Genomic DNA, 20,775 nt, shown 5'->3' with positions numbered 1-20,775 from the left:
CAATCAATCAATGGCCTGATTTCAGGCTCACTGCGGGCAGGAAAAACATGAGTCGCAGAGCCGTCCTCACAACCTGAGGCGTGAGACTCATCAGCCAATACTAACCTGAGTTTATATTTCAGTAAATGATTCGTGGCCCAAAGACAAGCAGGACGCTGCAACTACAGTTCCCAGAAAGCCAGGGGATTATTCCAGCCAGCCTTGGGGCAGGGCAATTTGGACAGCCAATGAGCTCTTCCTCTGCAGACTTCGGCTGGGAGTGGACAGCCTCCCACCAGCTTCCTGGTCTCAGGCCCTGCTACACCGGGTAAGCAGAGCTCCTGGCTGTCAGGCCGACTTGCTGTGTTCTTGAAACCAGGATTTCACCCTGTTTCACAGGAAGACCAGGAAGCAGAACTCTGTATGGCAAGTTCTAAAGTTGTTCAGAAAGCTCTGTTCGTCCTACTTGGAAACTAACAGTGTAAATGTTTCACAGAGCTCTGGTGGGTGTAAGAAACAGGTTCTCAGCCTGTCGGTCTCGACAAACGACTTTTTTCACTGTGGTGGCCTAAGACTATTGGAAAGCACAGATGTTTAATTACAAGAAGTAGAAATAGTAGAAATTAGGAAGTAGCAATGAAAATAATTTTAGGTTGGGGTCAGCACACCACGAGGAACTGTATTAAAGGGGTGCAGCACTGGAAGCTTGAGAATCACTGGTACAAGTTTGGCTCAAACTATCTGGCATAGCTGGGGCACATTTTACCAGTGAGAATTTGAGTAAGTCTCTTTAGATTGTCTAAAACTCTGTTTCCTAACAGTAAAATGAGAGTTAATGATGGTGCCTGGTTTGTTGTGAGGATTAAGTATGTTAACAGAGAACTACCCCTCAGGGGGTCTTTTTTTTTTTTTGGTTCTCCCCCCCCCACCCCCCCAGGGAGCTGGGGACCGAACCCAGGGCCTTGCGCTTCCTAGGTAAGCGCTCTACCACTGAGCTAAATCCCCAGCCCCTCAGGGGGTCTTTTGACACTGATATCTACTAGTCCTCTGTCTCCCACAGGGAGAGTCCCAAAGGACGTAGTTAATGGTGCAGGGAGCAGACTGATAACACTTCTTGCTCAATTTGCACTAGCTGAGGAGAAATCGCCCAGTAACCCTAAATGTCCAGCCTTGTTAGATTGGGCATCTGTGATGTCCAGGGTTATGCTCGTAGGCAATTTCTTTCATGCTGGAAAGAACAGCGTAAAGGGGGCCTTTGGCCCTTCAGTAACAAGGTATCAGTTTCGTTTTCAGTCAGACCATAGAGACAGCCCTGTACGCAGTCCAGAATTCTACAGGGACAAGGACTCTTCCAAGGCAAAGAGGCCCAAGAACAAGGGGCCTGTGTGCTCTGCTCTGGTCTGCTTCTGCCTCATGGGCTGAATGGCCTCCAGGACAAGCTTCCTGGACTCCTCTCTGAACTGCTCTTTTCTTTCACTAAGTTCCTTCTTTTAACCCCTGGGTCCAAACAACAATTCTACCCTGTCCCTCCTGATCTACCCAGTCCCCGATGTCCTCAGTGTATGGGGCCCATATGTTTCACTATTTATCTTCTGTGCCCTTCAAGGGGACCATCAAACCCAGGTGCTTTTGTGTGTATCATCTGTAAGTGTTGTGTGGTTGATTGGTTAAGTAATGTTATAAAGTTATATAAACTAATGTTATAAAGTTATAAGTAATGTTATAAAGTTATATAAACTAATGTTATAAAGTTATAAGTAATGTTATAAAGTTATATAAACTAATGTTATAAAGTTATAAGTAATATTATAAAATTATAAGTAATGTTATGAAGTTATATAAAGTAAACTTTATAACAGCTCTAGCTCTCCACATTGCACTCCCCCTCACACTTATTAGACGGCCTTGCAGAACTTTAATCAGAATAAGTTCTATCTCATGATTTTTAAGAAGCCACTAGAGTGCCTGCCTTCTTGAGGTTCCAGTCAGAAGCCACCAACCAGCTGCTAAGCCTTAGAGTCTAGGGACTTTCTTCTTTACTTCATCGAATATATTTCCCATCCGCTGTCTGTGTTTCAGGAACGTTGTCTCCAGCCGCAGCCTCTGTGGAATAGGACTGCTTGGGATTGATGCTTCTGCCTTGCTTTCCCAATTGCTGTCTGCTCGAATAAGCTATTTAATTTGAATGTCCCTACTTTTAACCTTTGTTAGTTCCAATGAGACAGTACTGGACCAGATCTTCCTAGTTCTGGTCTTTCTTGAACTTCAGGTTCCATTTTTGGCAATTTTGTTTTGGTGTGGGTTTTATGGGTACCAGGCTGTCCTCTCCCTGAGTAGTCAAAGATGAACTTGAATTTCTTATCCCCAACAACTTCCATGTCCTGAGTACTGGCGTTTCAGGCATAGACTTCATTTGTTTTCTGCGGTGCTGGGGATGTGACTAAGGGCTCTGTCCATATTAGGAAACCACCTAAACAAGTGAGCTACACTTACAACACCGAATTTTTATTGTATGTCTGTGGATGTTTTCCTGCATGCATGTTTGTGCACCATGTACTTGCCTGAAGAGGGCATCAGATGCACTGGAACTGGAATCGTAAGTGGTTGTGAGTGGCTATCTGGGTGCTGGAACAGAAGCTGGATCCTTTGGAAGAGCAGCCAATGGTCTTTACCACTGAGCCATTTCTCCTGCCTCAGTTTTTCATTTCTCCATTCCAATTTCTTAAAAAAAAATGAGGCTTCTCCAGCAGGCATAATGATCGCCCATTTCTTCTGTTCATTCTGTGTTAAATTTAAAAAACGAAAAGAGCCAGTGTTCCCAGCAGTCTTTCGCTGCAGCCCCTCAGTTCTTCGTTTCCTCTCTTCATTGATTTCTTCTCCAGCAAGGAAGAGGAAGCATTGCACTGGGAGAGTTTATAGTTATTGTCATTCTCACCGCTGTTAGCATTCGAGCACGAGTGCCCACTTCCCCTCCATGAAGTATTCACAGGGCAGTGTTTGAGGGCAGCAACTTCCCTTCAGTACTTTGGAGACACAGTTTGATTATTTCATCTCGGAGTGTGTCTGGGGAACATTCTGGAGCCAGATGGGAGAGTTTCTTTGTTATGAAATACTTTCCCTGCTGCATGCCCAGGCAGTTCTCTCTCATTTCACATTTCACAAGTTTAATGACAACATATTCCAGCATCAAACTTTTCCAGGAGTTTGTCCATCTTATTTATCAGATAGAATTTCTTCGAGTTTCCTTCCCATTTCAGGCGAGCATTTGTTTCTCCTCACATTCATAGAAGCTCTTTGAATTTCTCCTCCTCCGTGGTATAGGGGGGCTTGCTGTTCCTACCCTTTATCTCTCTTCTGGCTCTGGAGTGGATTTGTCTTTTATTAACCTTCACTGTAATTATTGAGTTGCTCTTCAAAATGAGTTGCTATGGTCTTCCAAAGGTACATTCCTTAAATTCTTGGGTCAGAGCCTACTCTGCCACTGGTAGATAGTAGAGCCTTTAGGATGTAGAGCTTTGTGGGCAATTTTATAGTCAATTGCCTTGAGCATGGTGTTGGGACTTTCACCTTCTTTTTTTTTTTTTTTAACTTTCCTAATGTCATGAATTGAGAAGTTTGTTCCAGGACATGATGCTTGCCATGATACATTGTCTCAGGACAGGCCTAAACAAAATGGGGACAACAGATCATGGCCTCAAAGCTGGGAAACAAAGTTAAAACAGCCTTTCTTTCTTTCTTCCTTTCTTCCTTCCTTTCTTTCTTTCTTTCTTTCTTTCTTTCTTTTTTTAGCTGTTTATCTCTGCTGCTTGGTTGTAGTAACTGAAAACTGACTAAGAGAACATGAATAGGGTTGGAGGACTCATTGCTGTGACTGTAACAATGTGACTCAGAAACCTTTGGATTTGCCTCACCAAAGAATCTTGGAGATTTTGGGGGATTCATCCCCAGAAGTGCAGAAGTGCTCTAAGCAGACCGTTAACATGATCATGTGGTCTTCAAAGAGCCAAATACAAATGGAGGTGTGGACGGTGGCCTATGACTGAGGTTTCAGAGAGAAGAAAGAATTTACAGGACATTGGACTAGAGGCTGCCCAAGTCACACCAGGTCAAAAGATTCCCCTGAGGCTTTGTGGTAGGAGGAGCTTGAAGGTAACAGAGTAATTTATTGGATGGAAGCACAGAGTTCAGGAAGCGACATAGATGTTATCAATTGATGTCACCCAGTAAGACTTGAGAAGCAAGAATCAGAACTGCAAGATTTGGAAAACTTTCGATTGAGCCATGACAGGCACATATAAGAAGTTTCGTGAATAAGAGCGACAGTTCTTGAGACTCATAAAAAGAAGCCAAGCATGACCACTGGGACATTTGGAAGGATGCTATGGGGGTATCTCTAGAAAGATCTAGGTCTCCTCTCTCTCAGTCTCAAAAATGTAAAAGTGAAATTTGTCTCCACTATAGTCTAGAGCAGAGTCTTTAGATAAGAAAGGAACTGTGCCGGGGTTGGGGATTTGGCTCAGTGGCAGAGCGCTTGCCTAGGAAGTGCAAGGCCCTAGGTTCGTTCCCCAGCTCCGAAAAAAAGAACCAAAAAAAAAAAAAAAAAAAAAAAAAAAGAAAGGAACTGTGCCCTTCTGGGATCTCCTTGGATTACATCATGATTTCTTTCTTTCTTTCTTTCTTTCTTTTTTTTAAGCTGCTGCCAGTGCACACTCAGTCTAGCTGTGAGTCTAATGGGCACCCGTGACAGACCTTAGTGTTGTGCATAAGAGTCTGGGCTAGCACATTGCCGAGTGGGTGTGGGTGTGGGTGTGGGGTGACTGCCACCAAGTCTGATGATCTGAGTTTCAAACCCACAAACGACATGATAAAAGGAAAGAACCAGTTTTCTCAAATAGTCTTCTGACTTCCACCAGCACACACACACACACACACACACACACACACTTAAAAAAAAAGCTAGCAGAGCAGAGGCATACATGTTTCCACTTAGATTTCAAAGAAAATTCTGGGAAGCTAGGCAGTGTGTGAAAGGGGAGGATTGATGTAATCACAGAGCAGCACACTGATTCATAGATCTGCTAGAGGGAAGCTTGGCTGCACTGGAGGTCCAGAAAGCTAAGAGAAGCTTATAATGTAAAAATCTCTAAGGGCCAGCTGCAGGAAGCCCTGGTGTAGCCTAGAGAGTTAGACCATGGGAGTATGGTTTCTCAAGCCCAGGGAGCCCATATCATTCATACAGTATGGAGACATTCTGTAAGAGATCGAATTATCACTGTATTTTTGGGCTTGTTTGAAATGAACTCTGTTTTACAAAATTGCCTCTTGTTTTCCAATTCTTTGCACAGTATTGTAACATCGTAAAGAATGACCAAAATATTAATGGATAAAACCAGCTACTCTAGTAAAGAGACAAGGAGGCACAAAGACTGCTCTAAATCTCCTGATCTTTAGTCTTAGTTTTTCTTTACCTTTTCAAACACTCTAGGAACACCTGGTCATAACACAGAGTGTAACAGAGCCAGTGACTTGCCAGTGACATTCTGTATTAAAAGAATGTCTGACTTACAGGAATATAATGCTTGCCAAAATATTACAGGACAAATTATAGATCAGAGCCCAGGATATGGGGGTCATTTGTAACCAAAGGATTGGATCAAATGAATAGAAAGGAATACTTCCCGAATGGCCAAAGTGGCCATCAAGTCACTGAAAGTGCTTCCTTGTAATTTAAAACAATTAATCTAATCAACCACTACAGGGAAACTGGATCAGGAAGCCTAAGCACTGGCCACAGTACCTCAACCGGTGACATTTCTTTACTTTTCAGATGGGTATGTTTTTGTGGTCCTTGCATAACATCTGTGTGGGAACCTTTGTGCTATTAAAATGTGTTCTTTTTGTCCTCTGATCAAAAGAAAGCCTAGTGTTTAATAGACAGGAAAATAAGATCTTTATCTAAGGAATTACTGGAAGAAGCCTAGAAGAGGAAGGTCATTTGTAATCACAGAATGGTTTAACTGAAATGTCCATTGTAGTAAGAAACTGACCATCTTAATAAAGCCAGATTTTCTTCCTATGATGCTTAGCTCTGAGTAGGGTTTTTTTTAAATATACATTATTTTATTACAAATTTAAAAAAAAACAAAAATGCAACATCCTAAAAAAAAAGTTCTTTTACTGGTAATACAAATTCCTATGAAGTTTTTTTTTTTTTTTTTTTTTTTTTGCTATCACAAGAAATGAAAGAAACCATTAAATATTTAGAAACATTCAACATCAAAAGCTTTAAATCTAACTGCACGTTGTATCCCCTGAAAAAGCTACAAACTCTTTTTAAAAAGTATTTTCTCTACAAAGAATCTCATCAGCTATACAAAAATCTGTACAGTTTTTATACTGAAGCTAATGTTGAGCTGCACTTGAATTTCGCATTCTTAGCAAAATAATTGCCTGAGCACATATACTCCACACTTTAGGACAGATACTTATTCTTCCTCCTCATCTTCCTCCTCTTCATCTTCACCATCTTCCTCATCATCTTCCTCCTCCTCCTCTTCCTCATCTTCTGGTTCATTCTTCTTCTTTGAGCCTGTTGGCCTACCAGGACCCTTCTTTCCTACTTCACTTTTGCCCTTGGCACGGTACGCAGCAATATCCTTTTCATACTTCTCCTTTAGTTTAGCTGCTTTCTGCTCATATGGTTGTTTATCTTTGGCAGATTGCTCAGACCACATCTCCCCCAGTTTCTTTGCAGTATCTCCAATAGACAGGCCGGGGTGTTCACTTTTGATCTTTGGGCGATGTTCAGAGCAAAACAGGAAGAAGGCAGACGGTGGTCTCTTGGGAGCATTTGGATCTTTTTTCTTTCCTTTCTTATCACCTTTGGGAGGAACATAGTTCTTCATCTCCCTGTCATAACGAGCTTTGTCGCTCTTGGCCAAATCTTCAAACTTCGACTTTTCCTTGGCAGACATGGTCTTCCATCTCTCGGAACATTTCTTCGAGAACTCGGCGAAGTTGACCGACGAGTCGGGATGCTTCTTCTTGTGCTCCTCCCGGCACGAAGAAGGCGTACGAGGACATCTTGCCCCGCGGCTTGTTGGGGTCCCCCTTGCCCATGATGACCGCGCAGCGTCTACCTGGCGCGAGCTCTTCCCTCAGACTTCCACAGAGAGACTTCCTTCCCCAAGCTCCGGCGAGAACTGGTCCTGAGTAGGGTTTATATAACACTTGTGCAATTGACTGGTAAGATCTGGGCTTACACTTTGTCCTATTAGAATTTCGTCTCTCTTTGTTTTCACTGTCCCTTTTTTTTTTTACTCAATTTCTTTGAAGTCACATGCAAAATTTTTTATTATAAATATCCTTAAAAACAGACATCATTTTTTTAGAGTAATTTTGGGTTCATGGAGGAAAACTTAGCAGAGATCATAGAGGATTCATAATCTGCCCTACTTCCTGACTTTTACTGATTTTAACACATTAATACTTAAAAGTTCTAGTTTGCATTAGGGCCCACTCTTGGTGTTATATAAACCCTACACATTCACTATTATGTCATCAGAGATTCAGTTCCTCTTTGTGCCATACGTATTCACCTCTCTTCCTCCAACACTGGCCACTACTCATCTTTTTGCTGTCTCCATGTTTATACCTTTTACAGAATGTTCTATCCATTGGAAACACGTTGTGGCCTTCTCAGTTAGGGTTATTTGTTAGTGTATGTGTGTTTAAGACCTCTTACATGTTTTCTCAGTTCTTCTTCTTTTATATATATATATATATATATATATATATATATATATATATATATATATGTATATATATATATATGTATCTTTTTTCCCATCTTTATTAAATTGGCTATTTCTTATTTACATTTCGAATGTTATTCCCTGTCCCAGTTTCCAGGCCAACATCCCCCTAACCCCTCCCCCTCCCCTTCCATATGGGTGTTCTCCCCATCCTCCCCCCATTGCCGCCCTCCCTGAAAGAATCCCGTTCACTTGGGGTCCAGCCTTGGCAGGACCAAGGGCTTCCCCTTCCACTGGTGCTCTTACTAAGCTATTCATTGCTACCTATGAGGTCAGAGTCCAGGGTCAGTCCATGTATAGTCTTTAGGTAGTGGCTTAGTCCCTGGAAGCTCTGGTTGCTTGGCATTGTTGTTCATATGCGGTCTCGAGCCCCTTCAAGCTCTTCCAGTCCTTTCTCTGATTCCTTCAACGGGGATCCCGTTCTCAGTTCAGTGGTTTGCTGCTGGCATTCACCTCTGTATTTGCTGTATTCTGGGTGTGTCTCTCAGGAGAGATCTACATCCGGCTCCTGTTGGCCTGCACTTCTTTGCTTCATCCATCTTGTCTAATTGGGTGACTGTATATGTATGGGCCACACGTGGGGCAGGCTCTGAATGGGTGTTCCTTCTGCCTCTGTTCTAAACTTTGCCATATCCCCTCCATAGGGTATTCTTGTTCCCCTTTTAAAGAAGGAGTGAAGCATCTGCATTTTGGTCATCCTTCTTGAGTTTTATGTGTTCTGTGCATCTAGGGTAATTCGAGCATTTGGGCTAATAGCCACTTATCAATGAGTGCATACCATGTGTGTATTTCTGTGATTGGGTTACCTCACTCAGGATGATATTTTCCAGTTCCATCCATTTGCCTATGAATTTCATAAAGTCATTGTTTTTGATTGCTGAGTAGTATTCCATTGTGTAGATGTACCACATTTTTCTGTATCCATTCCTCTGTTGAAGGGCATCTGGGTTCTTTCCAGCTTCTGGCTATTATAAATAAGGCTGCTATGAACATGGTGGAGCATGTGTCTTTGTTATATGTTGGAGCATCTTTTGGGTATATGCCCAAGACAGGTATAGCTGGGTCCTTAGGTAGTGCAGTGTCCAATTTTCTGAGGAACCTCCAGACTGATTTCGAGAATGGTTGTACCAGTCCACTAACAATGGAGGAGTGTTCCTCTTTCTCCACATCCTCGCCAGCATCTGCTGTCAACTGAGTTTTTGATCTTAGCCATTCTGACTAGTGTGAGGTGGAATCTCAGGGTTGTTTTGATTTGCATTTCCCTTATGACTAAAGATGTTGAACATTTCTTTTCTTTTTTTTTTTTTTGGAGCTGGGGACCGAACCCAGGGCCTTGCGCTTCTTAGGCAAGCGCTCTACCACTGAGCTAAATCCCCAACCGATGTTGAACATTTCTTTAGGTGTTTCTCAGCCATTTGGCATTCCTCAGCTGTGAATTCTTTGTTTAGCTCTGAACACCATTTTTTAATAGGGTTATTTGTCTCCCTGCAGTCTAAATTCTTGAGTTCTTTTTATATTTTGGATATAAGCCCTCTATCAGTTATAGGATTGGTAAAGATCTTTCCCCAATCTGTTGGTTGCCATTTTGTCCTAACAACAGTGTCCTTTGCCTTACAGAAGCTTTGCAATTTAATGAGATCCCATTTGTTGATTCTTGATATTAGAGCATAAGCCATTGGTGTTTTGTTCAGGAAATTTTCTTGAGTGCCCATGTGTTCGAAATTCTTCCCCGCTTTTCCTTCTATTAGTTTGAGTGTATCTGGTTTGATGTGGAGGTCCTTGATCCACTTGGACTTAAACTTTGTACAGGGTGATAAGAATGGATCGATCTGCATTCTTCTACATGTTGACCTCCAGTTGAACCAGCACCATTTACTGAAAATACTATCTTTTTTCCTTTGGATGGTTCTGGCTCCTTTGTCAAAAATCAAGTGACCATAGGTATTTGGGTTCATTTCTGGGTCTTCAATTCTATTCCACTGGTCTATCTGCCGTCTCTGTACTGATACCATGCAGTTTTTATCACTATTGCTCTGTAATACTGCTTGAGTTCAGGGATAGTGATTCCCCCAGAAATCCTTTCATTGTTAAGGATAGTTTTAGCTATCCTGGGTTTTTGTTATTCCAGATGAATTTGCAAATTGTTCTGTTTAATTCTATGAAGAATTGATTTGGAATTTTGATGGGAATTGATTGAATCTGTATATTGCTTTTGGTAAAATGGCCATTTTTACTATATTAATCCTGCTAATCCATGAGCATGGGAGATCTTTCCATCTTCTGAGATCTTCTTCAGAGGCTTGAAGTTCTTATCATACAGATCTTTTACTTGCTTGGTTAAAGTCATACCGAGGTATTTTTTATTATTTGGGACTGTTATGAAGGGTGTCGTTTCCCTAATTTCTTTCTTGGCTTGTTTCTCTTTTGTGTAGAGGAAGGTTTCTTATTATTGTCCTATATCCTCCTTCTGGAATGAGAGTGCTACCCTGGCACATTGTTTCTCAGCAACATGCAACTCATTTTAATTTGCACCGAGGCTGCCAGCTGAGGCTGCCTCGAGTGTCAAAGGCGAATTTTGACCTGATTTTGAATGATACTGGACAATTAAATTTTGGGATCTTGGATATAGAGTAAATGGATTTTGCATTTACAGAGGAACATGAGTCCATGCAGTTGAGGGAAGAACACTGTAGTTTGAATAAGGACCATCTAAGAGTCCATTGCAACAAGTTTTGTTCCAGTTCATGCTATGATTTGGAAGTCACAACTTTCAAACTTTTCAGGGGATTCTCTTGAAGAGGATTTGGGGAGGTTGGTTTCTTCCTATCTTTTTCTTCGCTTCTCAGATTGAGCAAATCAAGGGACTTTCTACACAGTACAGTCTTGCCATGGTGCTCGGTGTCACCACAGACTCAAAGCAAAAGGACCACTTGGTATGGCTGGAGAAGGCCAAACTGCACCAAAAATTAACTCTCCCTCTTTCTGAAGTATGTGTTCGCTTGGATGGGTGCTCTTGTACAGGAAGAAACCACAGAATAACTTCTGATGTCCTTGTCAGTCACTCTCCACCTTTATTTTTGAGGGAAGGTCTCTCACTAAAGCTGGAGTTCACTGAGCTGGTAGAGTGACTGACCAGTGATCCCCAGTTCCTACTTCACCCACAGCCCCCCAGTTCCTACTTCACCCACAGCGGGTGAAGTATGACTTAGCATATAGATGCGTTCCCCGGGCTGTGGATCTGCACTCAGGTTCTCATGCTTATGTGACAGCACTTTACAGACTGAAGCATCTCCTAGCCCCCAAATGCATTGTTATATCAGGTTCTTTTTAGCTCTTGGTTACTGAGATTCTGTACAGTCAAAGACCTGTAAGGAAGTTCTTTCTATTGCTCTATTTCTTCTTCTACTGGTTCTGGTGGTTGTCTTTCTAGGTATGGACTCTTCCCACATGTATGTCTTGTCTCCCTTCTCCCAGTTGCCTAGTGTACTTTCACTTTGCTTTGTCATTGTCGTCATGTATTCATAGCATTATGTCTATGTTTGTTTCTCAAATCTGCAGTGACCGCTGTGCTACTCAACTGTTGTTAGGTTTGGACTCCATGGTCTTGCCAGAGGAAGAAAAAAACAGTGAATTTGACAAGAAACATTTTCATGGAGATTCTCCATGTAAATGGTTATTCTTGCCTTTCCAACCGCTATTATTATATTACTGTGTTTTTCTTCTTCGGTACTTCCAAATACAGTCCTCTCCTACAGGAAGATCAGATGCTGATGCTGCACTGGTTTTGGTGTCCATACTTGCTGTCCCACAGCAATTAGTCATCTGCTTGACAGCTAGATGACTTGTGACTTCTGGACTTCACAATGTAGTGTCTGTCATGAAGCTACCAGCACCCATACTAATCTTTGAGTAAGCTTCCCTGTGTATATCAGCTGTTCACATTATTATTTTGTCAATTCCCTCTTTTCAGAATATTTAGGGATCTTTCATAACTTATGGTTCACATAAAACTACCACCTTGCCTTTAAGAAAAGCTGTGTTGCCCCACTCTCATCAATGGACAGATCATGGAAACAGAAATTAAACAGTGATGTCGACAGACTAAGAGAAGTCATGAGCCAAATGGACTTAACGGATATTTATAGAACATTCTATCCTAAAGCAAAAGGATATACCTTCTTCTCAGCTCCTCATGGTACTTTCTCCAAAATTGACCATATAATTGGTCAAAAAACGGGCCTCAACAGGTACAGAAAGATAGAAATAATCCCATGCGTGCTATCGGACCACCACGGCCTAAAACTGGTCTTCAATAACAATAAGGGAAGAATGCCCACATATACGTGGAAATTGAACAATGCTCTACTCAATGATAACCTGGTCAAGGAAGAAATAAAGAAAGAAATTAAAAACTTTTTAGAATTTAATGAAAATGAAGATACAACATACTCAAACTTATGGGACACAATGAAAGCTGTGCTAAGAGGAAAACTCATAGCGCTGAGTGCCTGCAGAAAGAAACAGGAAAGAGCATATGTCAGCAGCTTGACAGCACACCTAAAAGCTCTAGAACAAAAAGAAGCAAATACACCCAGGAGGAGTAGAAGGCAGGAAATAATCAAACTCAGAGCTGAAATCAACCAAGTAGAAACAAAAAGGACCATAGAAAGAATCAACAGGACCAAAAGTTGGTTCTTTGAGAAAATCAACAAGATAGATAAACCCTTAGCCAGACTAACGAGAGGACACAGAGAGTGCGTCCAAATTAACAAAATCAGAAATGAAAAGGGAGACATAACTACAGATTCAGAGGAAATTCAAAAAATCATCAGATCTTACTATAAAAACCTATATTCAACAAAATTTGAAAATCTTCAGGAAATGGACTATTTCCTAGACAGATACCAGGTATCAAAGTTAAATCAGGAACAGATAAACCAGTTAAACAACCCCATAACTCCTAAGGAAATAGAAGCAGTCATTAAAGGTCTCCCAACCAAAAAGAGCCCAGGTCCAGATGGGTTTAGTGCAGAATTCTATCAAACCTTCATAGAAGACCTCATACCAATATTATCCAAACTATTCCACAAAATTGAAACAGATGGAGCCCTACCGAATTCCTTCTACGAATCTACAATTACTCTTATACCTAAACCACACAAAGACACAACAAAGAAAGAGAACTTCAGACCAATTTCCCTTATGAATATCGACGAAAAAATACTCAATAAAATTCTGGCAAACCGAATTCAAGAGCACATCAAAACAATCATCCACCATGATCAAGTAGGCTTCATCCCAGGCATGCAGGGATGGTTTAATATACGGAAAACCATCAACGTGATCCATTATATAAACAAACTGAAAGAACAGAACCACATGATCATTTCATTAGATGCTGAGAAAGCATTTGACAAAATTCAACACCCCTTCATGATAAAAGTCCTGGAAAGAATAGGAATTCAAGGCCCATACCTAAACATAGTAAAAGCCATATACAGCAAACCAGTTGCTAACATTAAACTAAATGGAGAGAAACTTGAAGCAATCCCACTAAAATCAGGGACTAGACAAGGCTGCCCACTCTCTCCCTACTTATTCAATATAGTTCTTGAAGTTCTAGCCAGAGCAATCAGACAACAAAAGGAGATCAAAGGGATACAGATCGGAAAAGAAGAGGTCAAAATATCACTATTTGCAGATGATATGATAGTATATTTAAGTGATCCCAAAAGTTCTACCAGAGAACTACTAAAGCTGATAAACAACTTCAGCAAAGTGGCTGGGTATAAAATTAACTCAAATAAATCAGTTGCCTTCCTCTATACAAAAGAGAAACAAGCCGAGAAAGAAATTAGGGAAACGACACCCTTCATAATAGACCCAAATAATATAAAGTACCTCGGTGTGACTTTAACCAAGCAAGTAAAAGATCTGTACAATAAGAACTTCAAGACACTGAGGAAAGAAATTGAAGAAGACCTCAGAAGATGGAAAGATCTCCCATGCTCATGGATTGGCAGGATTAATATAGTAAAAATGGCCATTTTACCAAAAGCAATCTACAGATTCAATGCAATCCCCATCAAAATACCAATCCAATTCTTCAAAGAGTTAGACAGAACAATTTGCAAATTCATCTGGAATAACAAAAAACCCAGGATAGCTAAAGCTATCCTCAACAATAAAAGGACTTCAGGGGGAATCACTATCCCTGAACTCAAGCAGTATTACAGAGCAATAGTGATAAAAACTGCATGGTATTGGTACAGAGACAGACAGATAGACCAATGGAATAGAATTGAAGACCCAGAAATGAACCCACACACCTATGGTCACTTGATTTTTGACAAAGGAGCCAAAACCATCCAATGGAAAAAAGATAGCATTTTCAGCAAATGGTGCTGGTTCAACTGGAGGGCAACATGTAGAAGAATGCAGATCGATCCATGCTTATCACCCTGTACAAAGCTTAAGTCCAAGTGGATCAAGGACCTCCACATCAAACCAGACACACTCAAACTAATAGAAGAAAAACTAGGGAAGCATCTGGAACACATGGGCACTGGAAAAAATTTCCTGAACAAAACACCAATGGCTTATGCTCTAAGATCAAGAATTGACAAATGGGATCTCATAAAACTGCAAAGCTTCTGTAAGGCAAAGGACACTGTGGTTAGGACAAAACGGCAACCAACAGATTGGGAAAAGATCTTTACCAACCCTACAACAGATAGAGGCCTTATATCCAAAATATACAAAGAACTCAAGAAGTTAGACCGCAGGGAAACAAATAACCCTATTAAAAAATGGGGTTCAGAGCTAAACAAAGAATTCACAGCTGAGGAATGCCGAATGGCTGAGAAACACCTAAAGAAATGTTCAACATCTTTAGTCATAAGGGAAATGCAAATCAAAACAACCCTGAGATTTCACCTCACACCAGTGCGATTGGCTAAGATCAAAAACTCAGGTGACAGCAGATGCTGGCGAGGTTGTGGAGAAAGAGGAACACTCCTCCATTGTTGGTGGGATTGCAGACTGGTAAAACCATTCTGGAAATCAGTCTGGAGGTTCCTCAGAAAATTGGACATTGAACTGCCTGAGGATCCAGCTATACCTCTCTTGGGCATATACCCAAAAGATGCCTCAACATATAAAAGAGACACGTGCTCCACTATGTTCATCGCAGCCTTATTTATAATAGCCAGAAAATGGAAAGAACCCAGATGCCCTTCAACAGAGGAATGGATACAGAAAATGTGGTACATCTACACAATGGAATACTACTCAGCTATCAAAAACAACGAGTTTATGAAATTCTTAGGCAAATGGTTGGAACTGGAAAATATCATCCTGAGTGAACTAACCCAATCACAGAAAGACATACATGGTATGCACTCATTGATAAGTGGCTATTAGCCCAAATGCTTGAATTACCCTAGATCCCTAGAACAAACGAAACTCAAGACGGATGATCAAAATGTGAATGCTTCACTCCTTCTTTAAAAGAGGAAAAAGAATACCCTTGGCAGGGAAGGGAGAGGCAAAGATTAAAACAGAGACTGAAGGAACACCCATTCAGAGCCTGTCCCACATTTGGCCCATACATATACAGCCACCCAATTGGACTAGATGGATGAAGCAAAGAAGTGCAGACCGACAGGAGCCGGATGTAGATCGCTCCTGAGAGACACAGCCAGAATACAGCAAATACAGAGGCGAATGCCAGCAGCAAACCACTGAACTGAGAATAGGTCCCCTATTGAAGGAATCAGAGAAAGAACTGGAAGAGCTTGAATGGGCTCGAGACCCCAAAAGTACAACAATGCCAAGCAACCAGAGCTTCCAGGGACTAAGCCACTACCTAAAGACTATACATGGACTGACCCTGGACTCTGACCCCATAGGTAGCAATGAATATCCTAGTAAGAGCACCAGTGGAAGGGGAAGCCCTGGGTCCTGCTAAGACTGAACCCCCAGTGAACTAGTCTATGGGGGGAGGGCGGCAATGGGGGGAGGGTTGGGAGGGGAACACCCATAAGGAAGGGGAGGGGGGAGGGGGATGTTTGCCCGGAAACCGGGAAAGGGAATAACACTTGAAATGTATATAAGAAATACTCAAGTTAATAAAAAAAAAAAAAAAGAAAAGCTGTGTTGGGGCTGGAGAAAAAGGGCTCAGCAGTCAGCAGCCAGTTGTGTTTGGCAGAGATCCTAGGTTCAGTTCCCAACAGCCCATCAGGTGGCTCCCAACCGTCTGTTATTACAGTTGCAGGGTATCTGATGCCCTCTTCTGGTCTCCATGGCTAGCTGTATCCATATGATGCACATCAACTGAAGGCACACGTAGACACATGTAAAGAAAAGAAGATAAAGACCATGTCATATATATTTTGAAGTTATTTTTATTTCTGCAGTTTTCACCAAGAAGAAGAAACATTCTAAGACATTAAACCTGACAACCAGCCTACATACAACTTAGTACTACAGGTATGAACATCCTAATGCTTCTCCGTGGGCTCCCTTCATATGTTCTAACTCTTTTTCATCTTGATAATGAAGTATAAAGGAAGGAGTCTATGGCTTCACACACATGCTGCAAATCAACACGTGGAGCCATGAGTGTTTCACTTCTGAGTGTCTTGGCAACTACTCTATCTGTTTTCCCGATTTCATCTTAAATCTTGGCTTTAGTAGTATATAATTAAAATATGCTTAGGCACAGGCTACCCAAATTATGGGTTGACTACAAGATATAACTAGTACCATGGTCCCTAGCAAAAGCTGATTTCATTCTGATGGATCTTCAGTCAATACATCTTGGCATTTTATCTTAAAGAAAACTTTTCTTAATGAAAGAGAAGGTGAATGGAGAAAAGGGAGATGGGAAGGAATTGGGGGGGGGAGCAGACAGGGATAGGAATGATGAAAAACTTGAATATAAATATAGCACTTAAAAAGAACCACAATTTCTGAATAGACAGCATGCTAGCTAACTACCTCTCCCCAGTTGGTTTGATCTGCCTCTCTCTTCCGGACATACTTGGTGCAGATTCTGGGATAGGGGCCAGAGAGAGTTTAAGATGTTCTGACAATTTGTTCTTTCTAGGACTGAATAATAGATTTTAGAGGTTGTCTAAATGCCAAGGAAGGGTGATGGTATAACAAAGCTAATGATGTAGGGGGGATGTTGCAGACATAACTTAATGGGGAAAGTAGGAAACCCTGACAATAGGAGGAGGATATCTGTAGAAGAAAGAAAAGGCTATGGATCGGTTATCCCCATTGATCTGGGGTCAGGCCTTCTGTACCATGGCATTTCAGAGTGCACTACACTGTAAAGGGCTTCATCTCAAGGCCTAAAGTGCCATATTCAACATCTCAGTAAAGAACGGTTCTTGCTGGTCACCAAACACTTTCTAAATAGACTAGTTAAAGTGATTTTCACGAGTGAATAGTTCATATTATCTGACAGCTAAGAACATTGACACTAACTTCCTCCTCTTCCCTTGAATATTCCTTGTTAGTGTTGTTTGTTTGTTTGTCTTTATTATTAAAATAGATTTGGCACTGCTGGAGAAGATAAGTCTCTCAATAACGTCTTTCTGATGCCTTTGAACCTCACATGTTCCAAGTCAGCCATTGGCCCTGGAATGTAATTGTTTTGTATTGGTACTGCCAACTGCATTTGATCATTGATAGTGTTTTAGATAGACAAACACACACACACACACACACACACACACACACACACACACACACACAGTGGGTTAGCCAGAAATCTGTTTTTGACTGCAGCAAATATTGTCACAATATAACATTCTTCTAAGCCTTCTATGATTTACGTTGTTCATCTCATTTTGGGCAAAACTCCCCATTGGCCACAAAGACATTTTTAACAGTGAGTGTTGTGTTTTATGAAAAAGTAAAAGAGCCAAGGATATGTTTGATAGAGCTAGGTATGGAGAGGTGGGATGGGTGCCCCTGTGGGCCCATGCTGAGGCGTCACTTCCCTCTGAGGTACCAGCCACAGGATGGATCTAGTATGGAATAGAGTTTATTCAGGGCATTAGAAGGGGAGTTGAGAAGGAGGGAGGGGGGAAGAGGGGAGGAGAGGAGAGAAGAGGAGGGAGGGGAGAGGAGAGGAGAGGGAAAGCCAGCCAAGAACACATGGAGAGAGGGGAGGGGATGTGGAAAGAGGGAGAAGGCGCAGAGAGTAAGAGAGCAAGGGCGTCAAACAGCCCCTTTAAGAGTAAGCCAGGCATGCCTGGCTAATGCCAGGTAACTGTGGGGGCAGAGCCTAGAGGGGATGCTAACAGAGCTCATCTCAGTCCACTCTTCTCACCCAGTCTGCCCCAGTCACCCTGTCTTTGTATCCACCCCTTCTGCTAGGAAACACCATCCTCACACATCCGTGGAGCTCACTGTCTGTCATCCTTCGGATGCAAGTGTGGCTTTCTTCATCCATATTAGTTCCCATCAAAACTCTCCTTCTACCTCTCTATTTTAGTTATCCTGTGGACAGCTACTACACTTCTCTTTTTTGTTTTTAAATTACTTATGTATTATTTTAATACCCACTGAAATGCAAGATTTTGGAGGGCAAGAAAGCATAGCAAGTATCTAAAGGATGTTCAGTGAAGGGATGACTTGGTCAATCAGTGTAGCTCATTCAGTAAGGAGCCTCATAGAGCATCCAGTGCAGTGATGAATGGGTCACTCGCCATGGCATTCTCTAGTGTGTAAGTCTCCCATTTTTGTGAATAACTGTTTGAAAGATTATTTTGGCAATATCTACCTTTCATCACCAAGGTAACCACATCTAATCTCTCTTTTGACTGGTCATTTAGCCTTATTTTCTACCTCAAAAACTTGAAAGATACAAGGAATAACAAAACTTTCCTCTAAGGCTCTCTGAGAGTATTTAATGAACAGCAGGTAAAAGCAAGCCAGGCTGTAGAGGTGACATGATTGCCTAGGAGCTATGTAGAGGCATCTTTCATGTATACACGTTAACAACACATTCGAACTACAGTTAGCTGACTCTGGGACACCCAGAAGAATTGATGTCATGTTTGTCTGCTTTCATCCTGTTTGCCTTAGGGAGCCATGGACATCGAAGCATACTTCGAAAGGATTGGTTACAAGAACTCAGTGAATAAGTTGGACTTGGCCACATTAACTGAAGTTCTTCAACACCAGATGCGAGCAGTTCCTTTTGAGAATCTTAGTATGCACTGTGGAGAAGCCATGTGTCTGGGCTTAGAGGCCACTTTTGACCACATAGTAAGGAAAAAGCGGGGTGGGTGGTGTCTCCAGGTTAATCATCTGCTGTACTGGGCTCTGACCAAAATGGGTTTTGAAACCACAATGTTGGGAGGATATGTTTACATAACTCCAGTCAACAAATATAGCAGTGAAATGGTCCACCTTCTAGTACAAGTGACCATCAGTGACAGGAACTACATTGTGGATTCTGCCTATGGAAGCTCCTACCAGATGTGGGAGCCTCTGGAATTAACCTCAGGGAAGGATCAGCCTCAGGTGCCTGCCATCTTTCGTTTGACAGAAGAGAATGGAACCTGGTACTTGGACCAAATCAGAAGAGAGCAGGATGTTCCAAACCAAGAGTTTGTTAACTCGGACCTCCTTGAAAAGAGCAAATATCGAAAAATCTATTCCTTTACTCTTGAGCCCCGCACTATTGAGGATTTTGAATATGTGAATACCTACCTTCAGACATCGCCAGCCTCTGTGTTTGTAAGCACATCGTTCTGTTCCTTGCAGACCTCAGAAGGGGTTTGCTGTTTAATTGGTTCCACCCTTACAAGTAGGAGATTCAGTTATAAGGACAATGTAGATCTGGTTGAGTTTAAGAGTCTGACTGAGGAAGAAATAGAAGATGTACTGAAAACCACATTTGGCATTTCTTTGGAGAAAAAGTTTGTGCCCAAACATGGCGAACTCGTTTTTACTATTTAGGGTAAATTGTTCTCCATTATTATCTCAGTCTTAAACATTCTAAAAATATGCAAATACATATCCATAACAGAAATCGCACAGCTCAATATTGATCAACTAATGACCTGTATCTTCTATTTCCTACATTTTATACAAAACGAAACCCAGTTGTCCTGTCATTTCACCAATAAAAATACCGCCAGTTATAATGAAATAAACCTGATCATGGATGTAACGACAATCCTCTCAACATTAATCAACAAAAATTACTTATCGAAGAGGTGGCGATCTTGGGAGCCATATTCATTTACAAACCTCTCAACATCATTTTATGGTTGAACTCAGATGAAAAATGAATGAATATGAATGATCAGAGAACAGCAGGAAGTAAAGTCAGGCAGACTAAATCTGAGGTCCAAGGTTTACAAGAAACCACCCGTACAACTTAGGATTAGAATAAAGCAAAGAAGAATGAACCATCATTACAGGTCCAGGTAACTTCCCAGTCCTCAAAACAGAACTCACGCCAGTGGACCTGGGCTCTGGGATTAGGTGCCAAGACAATGACACGGCTTAGAAGGCTTAGAATTTCTTCCAGAGATAATTTTGCAGACACAGTTCTTTTTGTATCTGATTTTTTTTTAACTATGAGAATACTGGTATTAAGTGATTTATACCTTATATATAATAATCTTTGTAGCCTATAATATATGTTTCTTGGAAAAACATTATTTGTCAAGTATATTAAGTGTTAAATATATATTAACATTATATAGTATTGGCTAATATAATGGATCAAAGGTTCCTTGGAGGTATTGAGAAATGATACCGTTGGCCTTCTCTGTAAGATGTGTGTCCCTTTCACCCCAGTGCAATAACCCTGCTCCTTTCTTCTGCTTCGCTCTGTATTTTAGTTTAAAAGGAAACAAGCAAGTCACAAAGGCACATGGTTCTTAGTGGATCTTGGAGGTCACACCCTGAGCACATTACTGGGTAAACTTGTGGATCCTATTCAAGTTGT

General features: G+C 41.4%; 2 protein-coding genes and 1 pseudogene across 11 annotated transcripts in view; 2 read left to right on the top strand and 1 right to left on the bottom strand.

Annotated features, from left to right (window-relative positions):
* The first annotated feature begins 264 nt into the window (after positions 1–264).
* Nat1 (N-acetyltransferase 1) lies at positions 265–20,527 on the top strand. Of its 9 annotated transcripts, none has more exon segments than NM_001037315.1 (3): positions 265–307; positions 6,950–7,224; positions 18,897–20,527. In NM_001037315.1, a coding segment is annotated over 1 exon segment (873 nt). In that variant the 5' UTR covers positions 265–307; positions 6,950–7,224; positions 18,897–18,902; the 3' UTR covers positions 19,776–20,527.
* The window catches only part of Nat2 (N-acetyltransferase 2), a 30,286-nt gene continuing 9,778 nt past the window's right edge, over positions 268–20,775 (top strand). The window contains 2 exon segments of the mRNA NM_053854.1: positions 268–307; positions 6,950–7,224. The gene's annotated coding sequence lies outside the window, so the exon portion shown is untranslated.
* On the bottom strand, positions 6,138–7,183 carry LOC148000506 (high mobility group protein B2 pseudogene; annotated as a pseudogene). Its single transcript, XR_015639774.1, has one exon. The product of XR_015639774.1 is annotated as a high mobility group protein B2 pseudogene (transcript).

The sequence above is a fragment of the Rattus norvegicus genome, chromosome 16 (genome assembly GCF_021556685.1).
Source record: "Rattus norvegicus strain SHRSP/BbbUtx chromosome 16, alternate assembly SHRSP_T2T, whole genome shotgun sequence".
Lineage (NCBI taxonomy): Eukaryota > Metazoa > Chordata > Mammalia > Rodentia > Muridae > Rattus > Rattus norvegicus.
The sequence above is the reverse complement of the archived record's forward strand: the minus strand, read 5'-3'. Positions and strand labels throughout refer to the sequence as shown.